The sequence below is a fragment of the Wasmannia auropunctata genome, unplaced genomic scaffold, assembly GCF_000956235.1.
Source record: "Wasmannia auropunctata unplaced genomic scaffold, wasmannia.A_1.0 LD336060.1, whole genome shotgun sequence".
Lineage (NCBI taxonomy): Eukaryota > Metazoa > Arthropoda > Insecta > Hymenoptera > Formicidae > Wasmannia > Wasmannia auropunctata.
Window position 1 is genome coordinate 2,533,446 of NW_012026830.1, and position 12,888 is coordinate 2,546,333.

At 51.9% G+C, this 12,888-nt stretch overlaps 1 protein-coding gene across 1 annotated transcript; it reads right to left on the reverse strand.

Moving 5' to 3' along the window:
- Window positions 1-6,728: 6,728 nt before the first annotated feature.
- Window positions 6,729-11,585, reverse strand: LOC105450628. Its single transcript, XM_011690561.1, has 4 exons — window positions 10,437-11,585; window positions 9,187-10,152; window positions 7,721-9,125; window positions 6,729-7,456 (listed from the first exon to the last, which is right to left on the reverse strand). The coding sequence occupies exons 1-4, from the start codon at window positions 11,583-11,585 to the stop codon at window positions 6,729-6,731; spliced, it is 4,248 nt and encodes a 1,415-aa protein (XP_011688863.1).
- Between the last annotated feature and the right edge of the window lie 1,303 nt (window positions 11,586-12,888).

Below are 12,888 nucleotides of genomic sequence, written 5' to 3' on the forward strand. Positions count from 1 at the left end.
TACTAATTCTATAATACTAATTCTATAATACTAATTCTATAATACTAATTCTACGCATTAGGATTACTGAACATCAATGTGTTGTTAAACTTAAGTTCCAAATTTATTAAATATATTAAATATTAGCTATATTAATTATGCTATATTAAATATATAGCTCTGTTCTTTATCGCTGCATTAGTGGACTGCACTAAAACTTTCTTCCTCGTTTTCATCGAATTTCAAATATATATCTATTTCATTTTAAACTAGTACAATGAATACAAAGATTTCTCCTGTGAATCCTTCAATAATTATTACACTCTGAATATATTAAGAATATATGTATTAAGAATATATTAAGAATTAAGCTTAATAAGTAGCTCTTTTTAATTCTGAATGAATGTATGTACACTAATTCAAATACAAAGAACAGACTTTACGTTTTTTTACATTCTCCACGGAGAATTTAAATCAACCATGTATTTATTACCTTTCTTCCTTGCAGTGACTACATTTGTAGAAGTTTGTTTCTGCAAAAGTGAGCTGGAATTTGTTTGTTCCGTATACGTCATATTGGTAGTGAATGATGTTGAATGTTCAACAGGTTGTACATCTATGTATATAATATATATATTATTTAAAAATATGATAAAATATATTTGTTAAATTACAGATATTGTTAATTATACCTATTTCTTCTACTGCTTCTAATTGTGTCTCGTTAGAAGCATCAAATGAGATGGAACCAATTTCTTGTGTTGATTCTTCTAATTGTGACTCATGAACATGAGTCTGTATGTGAGAGTCAATATGCTCTGTAAAAATATATTATAATTTTTTAATATATTATATACACATACACAATATAATTATTAAATTTATCTTTTACCTATATCTGTTGATTCAACTGGCAGATTTATGTTTTCTTCGATGAATTCTCCATAATGTGAAGCATCAATAGGATCTAAACATAAAAAATACATACTTTTAATTTATAAAATATAATCAATATACATATATATATTATTAAATTGTTAAATATATTTAATATATATATACCTGGTAAATTTAAAGTTGGTACAGCAGTTCTGCTAAGACCTTTAGATACTTTAAATTGGTCATCAAAATGAGCTTCACATATAACTCTTTGTGTAGTTTTTCAATTGATAATTTTAGCAAGTTAATATTGCCACACGCACTCAACCAATTTTTGCTTCGTTGTATGCATTTTGGAAAATGATATTTTTTTTCTATATTAGAAGTGCATTCTAACACTTCACATTTTTTACGAGACATATTTAAATTCTACAAATTGTACAAAATTATTAAAAATAAAAAAGAAACTTAATGGTTTGCACGTGGTTCAGACGCAGAGTCGTAGCAAGTCGCAGTCGTATTGTCTGACCATGTCTGACTGTCATCAACTGCCATATCGTGTGTATTGGCAATCACCGACATATCTTTAATATGTATGTGTAGTATTTCGTGTCGCCATCTACCACGCAGGGGACAAGCTTGTCAACATTCAGTGATTCAGTCCGTTGTATATCAGCTTGGACCCCCTGCTCTACAGCCCGCGGTACAGTTTTATTGATACCAACCTCACTTTCGGCGACCGCAACTCCATCGACGCCGCGGGCGAGCAAGTCTGGAGCCTACCTGGTACTTGCCCCCCGCAGATCCGCTTCCCGATGCAAAGAAGGGTGAGGAAATACAAACTCTACAACGATCAATCCAAAACCGGGGTAAGGCGACCCGACCGCTTTTATGGGCCAAGGGCGTCACCCCGGCATTGCAATACGTAAAATCGGTTCAAAAATAATAATCGTATATTCAGCTCACGCCGTCAGCAAAGCCCACTATTCTATGCTACCTCGTCCCGAGCGCCGTACGCGGGCACCCTAACCCCACCTGTCAAACGGTGGGAGGGCACGCCGGCTTGCTATTCCTAACGAACGTCGTTTCACTACGGTCCCTTACTAAAGCGGCAATCTTTTTATATTCTATTCATCCCGAAATCTCACTTCAATGTGATAATAATAATCAGTTACTATCCTTTACTTTTCTTTATATAGAAGTGTCACATCCGCAATCTATTTCTGGTCTATAAAGCTTATGCACAGGATACCCTTTCCTTTCGTCAAGTTGCATATATATGCATTCAAGATAATGTCTCTTATAATTATGTTCATCACCAATCTACATCCATGCACATGTGTACACGCTCCGTGTTGTCCCGCAGTATAATATGATAGTATCAGTTCAGTGCATAGCAATATCCGATTCGTAGCAACCTTTCTCACCCCTTATATCCATTTATAAGTAGATTGTAGTTAATACCTCTGATGTTATTTCAGGCTAAACAGTACGCACAGGTGTAACGACAGCGCATGGGAACGTCCCGTTTGACCACGTCCCGATTGACCACAGCCACTCACAGCGGCCGGTGCCTAGAGATTTTCCACTGTTCAAGTGCTGTGAGTGGCTGGTGGTCAATCGGGACGTGGTCAATCGGGTATCACCCCAGCGCATGCACCCCTGCAGTGCCACATTATATCCTTGCAGTTGTTTGACAGGTAACGCTATTCTATTATATTATCCACTCTTTGAATACTATTAAATCGTGCTAACGAGTCACTTATTCACATTTGTCATGAGTTGACAGTGATCAATGTCTCTAATGTTATTTCCAGGCTTTACGGCGCACGTAGGCGCAGCGACAACATGTGTATCCCCGCAGTGTGACGCTATATCCTTGCGACTAGTCAGCAGGTAACACTATTTATAATCTATTCTACTTAATTTCCCTTAAGTTATATCTGCACGTCACTACCAATTCCCGTTTCTCATAGATTGGTGGTATTTACTATCTCTGATATTATTTCCAGACTATGCAGCGCATGCAGACGCAGCAGCAGCACATGTCCTCCCACAATGGCACATATTCTAGCAGTCATTCAACAGGTGACACTAATTTAACTATCCACTCTAATAGTACCTTATTGAATCGCATCAGCAAGACATCTCTTATTTCCAATTATCATAAGCGATAATAATTAATGCTTCTAATATTTCTTCCAGGCTATACAGTGCACACAGGCACAGTGACAGCTTATGTGCTCCCGCAATGTGATAATCATTCGATCCTCCAGTCTCACAAGCAGGAAGCGCTCCCCCTACACTACCCGTATGCTCCGCATTTACTGTCTCTTATATATTGCTACCTGTCATTAAGCCACGCTACGTACACAGGTGCAGCGGCACCGCACGCACGGCCACTACTTGTTACTTGTATATTTATTTATTCATGTATGAATAAATAAACGCTCTGACTTCAACTAAGATAACACTATCTAGCAGTCTCTGTCCTGTATGTTATAACCGTGCCGTACTATATTATCACCGCAGGCTATGTTTTCTTGTGTAAATTTCAGCATCGAGTCAATGGTGTAGTTAGCTAATTCCCTCACAATGTATTATGCTCAATCAAAGAATGTAACCGCCCACTAACAATATTTCTGATAATTAAGCCTCCAGCCTCTATATATGAGATGCCAGATCATTAGGCCCAAGGATTCGCTCCAAATTATATCTTTCTTGCTATAGTACAGGCCTTATCGGCAATTGTATATAGATGAGGGCAGAAGTCAACATCACGCATGTAACAATACACATAAAGCATCAAATAGCAGTCATCCACCTGCTACTCCGCCAGTATCCAAGCCTCCGTCCTAGGCACCATAACCTCACCAGTCACCTATATAAGCACTCGTAGGGCGGAGGGGTTTTCTCGGGGCGCTGTCCCGCTCACGTAAGTTATCGGACGGGTGATTTACTACCGGAAGGCGAAGATGTAAAGTAATTTACACCGCCCAGTCAATAAATTGTTTCATGCAGGCATCTATCAGTCAGGCACAGCTTAACGTTGTCAGCCAGTTAGCAAATTTCATATCGTTTCCCTCGCGAACGCATCCGACTACACGTGTACATATATTTCCCGCGACGGGATTCGCGTACGTGGCACAGGGTCGCCCAAAAAGTCTCGCGAGAGTGCACGGCACAGTGGATAAACACAGTCTATGCAGGCACGTGCACGTGCTGCATCACTCCGCTCCGACACCTCCGTTTCTCAGCTGTCAGGCTCCACTCGTCGCTCATCCCCCGCACGTCAGTTCTCAGGCGGCGCGGGCAGGCGCAGTTCCGTATGTCAATGTACGGATGCAGGGTCTTGGTGCAATAGCCGCAACAGACGTGCACAGGGCAACCGCATATATGTTTTACTTAATATCACACATTGCCAGGGCCTACTTCGCAATTATTCTTGTACTCCGTTATTGAGAGCTTCCACAGGCAATATCCGCGTCAAAACTCAATCGCAATCGTGTAACCACACGAGCGCCCGACGCATGGGCGCCTCTTCCACTCCCGCGTAAATACAGTATGCACTTTATAAGATAAATAAATGTCAAAGTTAATGTACAAGAGTACAACTCTGTCTAGAATACTTCCGCACGAAACACTCCATATATCATTCAGGACAATGCTGTAAGAGCGCGAGTCCTCCTACCAAAAACCGAGCGAGGTTCCCACTTCCCTGGCAACGGTGTTTTGCATCTCCTACCTTATTACTGATGACCAGCCGATGCAGCGGGTGCAGAACGCGTGCGGGCAGGAGTTAAAAAGCGCTGAACCCCAGGGACATCCACGCTGGCTATAATAGCAAGGGGAGACCGCGGGTCCCAAGAGCCCGCCAGGCACTCCGCAAGGGCAGCGAGAACCCTCCGGGAGAACGGAGGGACAGCTGACCAGCCGCCACCGGCCTACAGCACTGCACCTAGTTAATTACGCATGCAATCAAGCAGTGACATTCAGAAAGTCGCATGCGAAGCGTCACTACAAGCCACTGCAAGCAAAAATCGCTGCCATCACGGCCATAGCAGACATGCACATGCCGGCGCGGTGCGCGCCGCCACGCGTTCACTTTCGTGCAACGCAACCGAGCACGCTACTCCGCGCACCATGCGCACCCAGTGCAATTATTACCGCACTGACCACTGTCCGGCATAAGTGCATGCCCCGCCGGTCATCACCAAGTACGTGGCGCTACCACCGCAGAGTATGCGGAGTCAAGATCATGCACCTCACCAAAGGCCCATTTACACGAGCCCACTCGAGAAAACATGCACGCAAAATACACACCCGTGCACAGAACGTATTCGCAGCACAATTTATCTCTTATTTATTGTAAGTCTTTATCAGATCCAGACCGCGTAACAAACTCAATCCCGGATTACACGTTTCCGTACTGCCTTCATATAACTGTCGCGTAAACCGGAGTTCACATGCACTGTCGGTGTGTTCCCGCGTTTTCGGAGGACACGTCACACATGTAACACACCGGTCGGCCCGCACATATGTTTCGCTATTGTTCTGGAGTAAATCCAGAGTATCACCGGCCGTAGTATCTAATTGTCGCTAAACAGTGAACTGAGGCGTACTTTATTCCCGAGACCTAAGAAAGATCTCCGAACGGGATACTTCCGTCCACGCTACCGCGGTATACCCGGCGTAGCAAGACCAGCCATTTTAGGCCGGAGCCACGAGCCACGTTTCGCGACACTGGAAAATCGTTTATTTCTTTTAAAGAATCACACTCCTGCACACGAAAACTATGCAATTCAATGCAGAATCGTAATCCGCACACACTGGCCGCACTTTGGAGACGCTAAGCGTGTTATTTCCGCACGGTCGCATGCGGAGACGACGGAGCGGCACAGAGACACGTCCGTATGTCTCGACACACACGAGAGAACCCCAACCTAACCTTTTTTTTTATTTTGCGTAGGAGGAGAAAAATCTTCGCCAAGACCTGCACCAAGAAGGGACGATTCTCGCCTAGCCTAACCCTCGCAGTGGCAGCCCAGCGGTTTCCCGCCTAGCCTAACCCCCGCGGCAGCGGCCCAGCCGTCCTCGCCCCACCATGGGAGGCAAGACACCCACGGCCCGGTACCGTGGCGTGTGACCGATTCCATGCGGGATACATCGCAAAAGATACTATCCCACATGGCCTACGGCCTAAAAAACTCCCCCTTCTCCAACACCCTCACTCTCTTGTGGCGAGGGGGCCCCCGGGACGCAACGGATGCACTCATCAGGGACCCCCCCAGAATGCGGAGCCTAGCTCCCCCTCTCTTTCCGGGTTTCCTTCCCGTTCTTAAGTGAGCCAGCGCTCCCCCCTCGACAACTTCTCCTCTGTCTTCACCCTGACCCAACCTACGAGACGAGGGCGCGTCACCCTCTTCTCCCCCTGTGCGCCTGCCTTATTGAGGATTCCTCTGTCTGAGGCGCTCGGCGTCCTCCTTCGCTCGCATCACCCTTTCGCTGAATCTAATTAGGCTCCCCCACTTCTCTCCGCTGGACATGGCAGCCTCAAGAACCGGGCCGAGCCCCAGGTCCGGGCCGATCACGTTTATCAGCTGACCTCTTTCCTCCGCCCAAGCCGGGCATTCCTGCAGCGTGTGCTGCGCCGTGTCATCCGCCCCCTCGCAATGCGAGCAGGCGGGTGACGCGGCCCTACCAATTCTGTACAAAAATGAATTAAAACACCCGTGACCAAACACTATTTGCGTGGCCCGGAACGTGAGCCCGCCATGTCCACGGTTCATCTATCTCTCCAGGCTGGGGGCCAGAGCCTCGCGTACCCTGGCCCCCGACGCCGCAGGCGGGAGCGCGGCCATCCTTGCCCCTCATTCCGCGATTACCTCCTCGTGCACCCTTTTGCGTTGGGCCAGCCTGGTTCTCTCTGCTCCTGGAGCCCATCCTATCCCTGCTTCCCTCAGTTCCCGCGTTTGACGGTACAGCCGCCAATATCCCCTCGCCAGGATGTCGAACAAGACAATCCTGGCGAGGAGACAGGCGGCCTCGAGCGACACCGTCCTATAAGCCGCCACCACTCGTAACGCGATCCTCCTCTGGAGGCGCCCGATGTCCCGACAGAGACTCCTATTCGCCGCTATCGCCGGTGCCCACACCGGGGCCCCATATAAAATCATCGAGTGTACCACCCCGGCGTACAATCGCCTGCGGCGCTCGCCCGGTCCCCGCATGTTGGGCATCAAGCGCACCACCGCCATTGCCGCCCGCTCCGCCTTTGGCAGGATTTCCGCGAAGTGATCGACGAACGACCACTTCTGGTCGATGGTAAGACCCAGGTACTTGATACTGTTCTTAACGGGAATCCCGACCCCCGCAACGTTTATGTCCCCCCGCAGCGGATTATGCCACACATCGGCAAAGGACATCGCCTGCGTTTTTCGCAGGGATGCGCTCCACCCCAGACGCTCAAATGTCCCCACCAAGCGAGCTGCCGCCGTCTCCGCTCTTACGCGGACCTCCCCCTCGCTGTCCGCCGTTACCACAAAAGCAGTATCGTCCGCATAACAGATCACGGAGCATCCCGGCGGAAGTATCGTCTCTAACACCAGGTTGAAGACCAGGATCCACAGTATTGGTCCACTCCTCCACCGCCAACGCCCCCCTCCACGATCTCCCGCATTCTAAGTACCGCGTCGATCGTCGATCGGCCCCTCCTAAACCCGAATTGACCGGGGGACAAAGCCCCCGACGTCTCCAGGTGTCGGGTGAGCCTTTCCACGATCACTCTCTCGAACAGCTTGCCTGCCTCACTCAGCAGGCAAACCGGTCTGTACGACGACGGCTCCCCCTCGGGCTTTGCTACCTTTTTTAAAAGGACCAGCCGCGCCTTCTTCTAACTGTTTAAGAAGATTCCCTCCTTTAGGCAGGCCGTGAAGCACCCCGCCCACTGAGTGAGGAGGCACCCCGCCGTCCCGATCACGACCGCATTGAGTACGCCATCCGGCCCCGGCGGCCTTCCTGGCCCGGCTGATCCTCCCCACGGCCTCCTGCACCTCCGCTGCAGAGACACTCCACTCTTTGTCCCATCGAGGTTCCCGCGGCTCCTCCCGCATCCCCCGCAACTCCACAGGATGCGCCGGGAACAGCGCGTGCACCACTCTGCCTATCTCTTCCTCCGACATTGTCTCGCACACGGGGGGCCCGGCCGGCCGGAGCCGCCGCATCACGATTCGGTACAGGCGCCCCCAGGGATCCGAGTCGAGGGTCCCCAATAGTTCCTCCCACGCCGCCGTCTTGGAGCGCATGATGGCTCTACGCAGCTCCTTCCTCACTTCTCTCAGGCTTTTGGCAGCTTCCGCGGCCGCCTCCCGGTCGGCCCTGGCTCTTCTTCTCGTCGCTCGCCTCCTGCATCTAATACAGTGCGTCCTCAGCCCCTCGATCTCCTCGTTCCACCAGTAGACCGAGGGGAGACCGCCGGTTCTTCTGGCTCTGGGCATAGCGGCGTCCGAGGCCTCGCGAAGGGTTATGTCCACCCACTCCGCAGCCTCCCGCGCCGACCTCTCCAATCCTCCGGAAGCGCTCCATGCTCTAGCCATCGCTGCCGCCTGCAGCCTATCCTCATCCAGGCGCATCGCATTCCACTTCGGGAAGGCTTTATTCCCACCAGGGTTTTGTCGGCCCATCCTCGTCTTTAACTCAATCAGGATGTTCCGGTGATCCGAGAGGTTCACCGCCTCCGCATCCACCCGCCAACTTCTCACCAATCTCGCCGCCGCGGGATTTGCCCAGGAGACGTCCATCACCGATGTCCCCCTTGGGTGTACACATGTTGGAATCGTTCCCTCGTTTAGAAGCACAAGGCCCCCACTATCCGCCCATTCCACAAGCGCCTCTTCCCTCGCGTCTGAGTGTCTGTCATCCCACCTGGGGGAGTGGGCATTCAGATCTCCCAGCAGCAAAACTGGTTCCTGACTATATCTTGTGAGGACCTCTCCCAGCTCCTCCAGATATCTCACAAAATCCCCTATCCCATGCCTTGGGGAGTAGTAAACCCCCACCACCACCACCTCCCCCCAACGGACCACCACATACCCCGGTCCCCGGCTAAGGGGTATCCTTGCCATCCCACCGTGCGCCCCCTGCCACGAGATCGCCACGGTGGGCGGCTCCTCCACTGAGCCCAACCACCTGTCGTCTACCGGTACCCTATACGGCTCCGAAATCACGGCGAGGCTTGCGTGCGCCTCCTCCAGATTCTTCTGGATATCCTGCGCCGCCCTCGAATGGTTGATGTTAACTTGTATGAGCTTCGCCATCTCCAGCGTTCACTTCCATCTCCGGTTGGGCGGCCCTCCGTACCGCTGACTCATGTCCGTTCCTCAGTCCGCCGGGAGGGACCGGCGGGCAAGCCTCGCTACCCGCCCTGTGGCTCGTGCCCAGGCCCCTGTCCGCGCACACTGGGCATTGTGGCCGGCTTCTGCAGTCCCTTGCTTTGTGTCCTTCCTCTCCGCAGTTGCAGCAGAGTCCACTCCTGTCTGCCGCCGAAGGACACCTGTCCCTCACGTGCCCCACTGCTAGGCAGTGGAAGCACTGCAAGGGCCTCTTCTTTAGCAGCTCCACTCTGGCCACCGTCCATCCGATTCTGACCCTGGGAGCCTTTATAATTTTCACCGCGCATTCAAGTGGGCACTGCACGATCACCGACCAGAGTCCATTTCTTTGGACCCTCTTGTTGCCCACTCTCACTTCCTCCAGCTTTGCGCCGCCCACCTGAGAGATGACCCGCTCGATCTCAGCAATGGTGCCCAAGTCATCGAGGTTCGAGAGGCGCAGTTCAGCCCTCCTAGTTGGCCTTGCCACCCTCACGCCCTCTTCCTCCAGCACCTCCCTCAACTTTTGCGCCAGTTTGTCTGCCTTCTCGCCCATATCCTTTCCAGGGATCTCGACGATCAGTCCCCCGGTCAACCCTCTCCTTACCCTCGTTTCCACGATGCCCAGCGTTTCCAACGACACCGCCTCGCTAGCCCTCCCGAGGACCTCCGCGTATGACGGACCCCTCCCATCACACGTAATCATCACCGCCGCAGATCTTGGGACCCTTTTTCTAAGTTTCGCCAGCTCCGGGTCCACTACTCGCCCAGGAACTCCACTCCTTGCTTCCACTAATGGGCCCTTCGACCTTGTACTTCCTTCCTCGATTCCTCGGCTCTTCTTCCTCTCTCCTTTCCCTATCGTTTTCCTGCTCCTCACCGCACTCCACCCCGACTTTTCCGCCGAGGGCGCGGTTGACGGACCCTGTATCGCCGCATGCTTATTTCCTGTTCCTCCTTTCTCTCCCTCGGTCCCTCCGTTTCGCCCGGCCCCCCTGGCTCCTGAGCGTTGTCCTTTCCACCGAACAGCAGGAAGGGGGCCGACTCAGCCCCACTCTCTACGTCCTCTCCCGCCGCTTCCTCCTTGCTAGAAGAGGAGTCGAGTCGACGGCAAACTTTTCCCCTCTCGCTTACTCCCGCCTTTTATTTTTTTGGGGGAGGGGGTCGGAAGGTGGGGGAGCTCTTTGGCCTCTCTCTCCTCTTTTCCACCTCCTTTTCTTCGCCCTCCACTCGACGAGGATGGGTCTTCGTTTTTCCCCACAGTGTCCTCTCTTCCACCGAGAGGAAGACTTCTTCTTCTACCGCCGCACCGGTCCCCTCCTGTGCATTTGGCGTCGTGAGTGCCTCCTTTCTCGCCCTCTCTCTCCCCAGTCTCCTGGCCTCCTCGAGTTCCTTCCTGAGGCTCCGGACCTCCTTCTCCAGCCGGTCGCACCTCTCCCTAAGGTCGCCTACCACACTCTCCCTTTCCTCTACAGTAGACTCTGACGCTCCCGTGGCCATCCTGTGTACCGCGAATCTCGCCGAGTGTAGTCCGACTAATATCTTTTTGTTCAAGTCCCCTTTTATATTGGAGGACCTTCTCCGCGCATCTTCGGCTTCCGCGAGTACCTTTAGCATTGTGACTGCTATTTCTCTCCTCGACATTCCCTCGAACTTCTGTACAACCTCTTCCACTGCATCTTTCTGCCGCGCGGTGAGGTTCGTATCCTTTCTCTCTCTGTCCTCTAGCGTCCTCTTGTCTCCGGGTTTCCTCTGAGGAGTAGCGTTCTTCGCTCTCTCTACTTCCTTACTCCACGCGTCCTCGCTAGAATGGTTTGTCCCTTCTGAGGCCGAGGCCGACGTCTGCGCATCCTTTTTACGCGTTTTCAGTGGCTTGGTTGGGCCCTTGTAGTTAGGGCCACGCGGCCTGCCTCTCTCTCTTCTCAGCGATATTTCCGGAAGCCCCGGAAGCTTCGCTTCCCCCTCGCTTCCCGTGCTCAAATCCACTATCTCGGCGCTGCTGTTGGCTCTCCTTTTCTCTGCCACTTTGATCTTTTGAGCGTCTATCCTTTCCAGCGCAACCACCACCGGCCGCGTACACTTCTCTACTTTCTCCTTCGCCTCTACTTTCCCTTTCGCATTTGATTCATCGACGGAGGCATACTTATCGACTGGAGGGCCCGTCGGCAACTCCCCCGTCGGCTCCTGGCCTGATTCCGGACCTACGCCGGGCAGCCCTCCACGGGCGGAGCAACCCGTGGCAAGCCGCGAGCCGCCATTCCGATTTGACGGTGCTTTTCCACTAATTTCTTCACTCATCATAGTAATTGAAGGAGGTGGATTAGCAAGGGCCGCCCCTTGATCCGACGTGCAATCCATTGCGCCTCCGGGTTCGGATTACCCCTTGGCTGCGTACAAAAATGAGAGGGAGGAGGGGAGCCATACTCAACCTCTCGTTTGTTCCAGGTCGCATCTTAACCTGCTCCTTCACCCAACAGTCGTGCACGCATCGACCAACAAATCGCAATACAATACTAATAAAATTGATCAATAAATCACAATAACTTAATATAAAATGCAAAAACAACAAACAAAGGTAAAATTAACGAACTAAGAACTAAACAAATAGTGACTGAATAAATAAATAAGTAAATAAATTAATAAACATAAAATTGGTCGAACGCATGAACGATACACCATCCCCTATTTACATCTATATACAAATTTGCAGTCTTGGGAAGAGGAGAAACTCTCGACTCAACTCACCTCCGCCGACGTTCCTCTGATCCACGCCGCACTGGTCCGCCCGACGGTCGGGGACACTCACCGCAAAAGCCGTGTCACACGGCATAACCCGCGCCGTCCAACGGTCCCCACGGCCCCTCTCCAGCTAGTCCTCACCTCTGCCCATGGAAGAACCTCTCTTCTACGCCTCACTTTTACTGTGTTCAGACCCTGCAAGCACTAGCGCCCGAGTCCCGCCCGCCGGTCCACACGTGCCAGTTCCCTTTTCTTCTGTTCCACGCGAAGCAGCCATCGACCATCGACCTCCCTGCGGGTAGGGGGCGAGACCCCGCGAACCTCTCACGCGCCCCAGATCCACCGGATCCGGTGTTGTTCCCCGTCGGTGGTCTGCGGGGGCAGCATCCCTTCGAGCGCAACCCAGGTTTTGTAGGAACGTTCTGGCGTCCCAGCCGCAGGCCCGCGCGCTCGGGCCCGCGCGCCAGTACCGCGGTTCACTCCTTTTTTCCGAGGAACCTCCGTTTGCAAGGTCACCACCGTCCCTGTCTCTCCGACGGTTCTTCTCTCCCTTCAGCGAAGCCTGTCGGGCTCCTCTCCTCCCACGGGTAGGTCGCTAAGGTCCCAGCGACTCTACCCGGTTTGGTCCGCGGCTGCTTATTCCCCCTGAGGGTTATTCACAGCTAACCTTCCCCAAGAAAGCCATTCCCCTATCCGCCACCTGGGGACGCGTCTGGTCGCGGTTTTCTCCGCCCTCCACCGGGTTAGGGCTGCAGGCCTCCCGCCATACACCCGCCCAGGGAACCAGAAAACCTAACCTAACCTTGCAACCGTTGGCTTTCCAGCCATCGCCTGCAACGGTCGTGCATCCGGCATAATGGAGATAGCGGCGAACGAGGAAGTTCCAGCCATTGGAAGAGTGTTGGTGAATCAACAGGACATT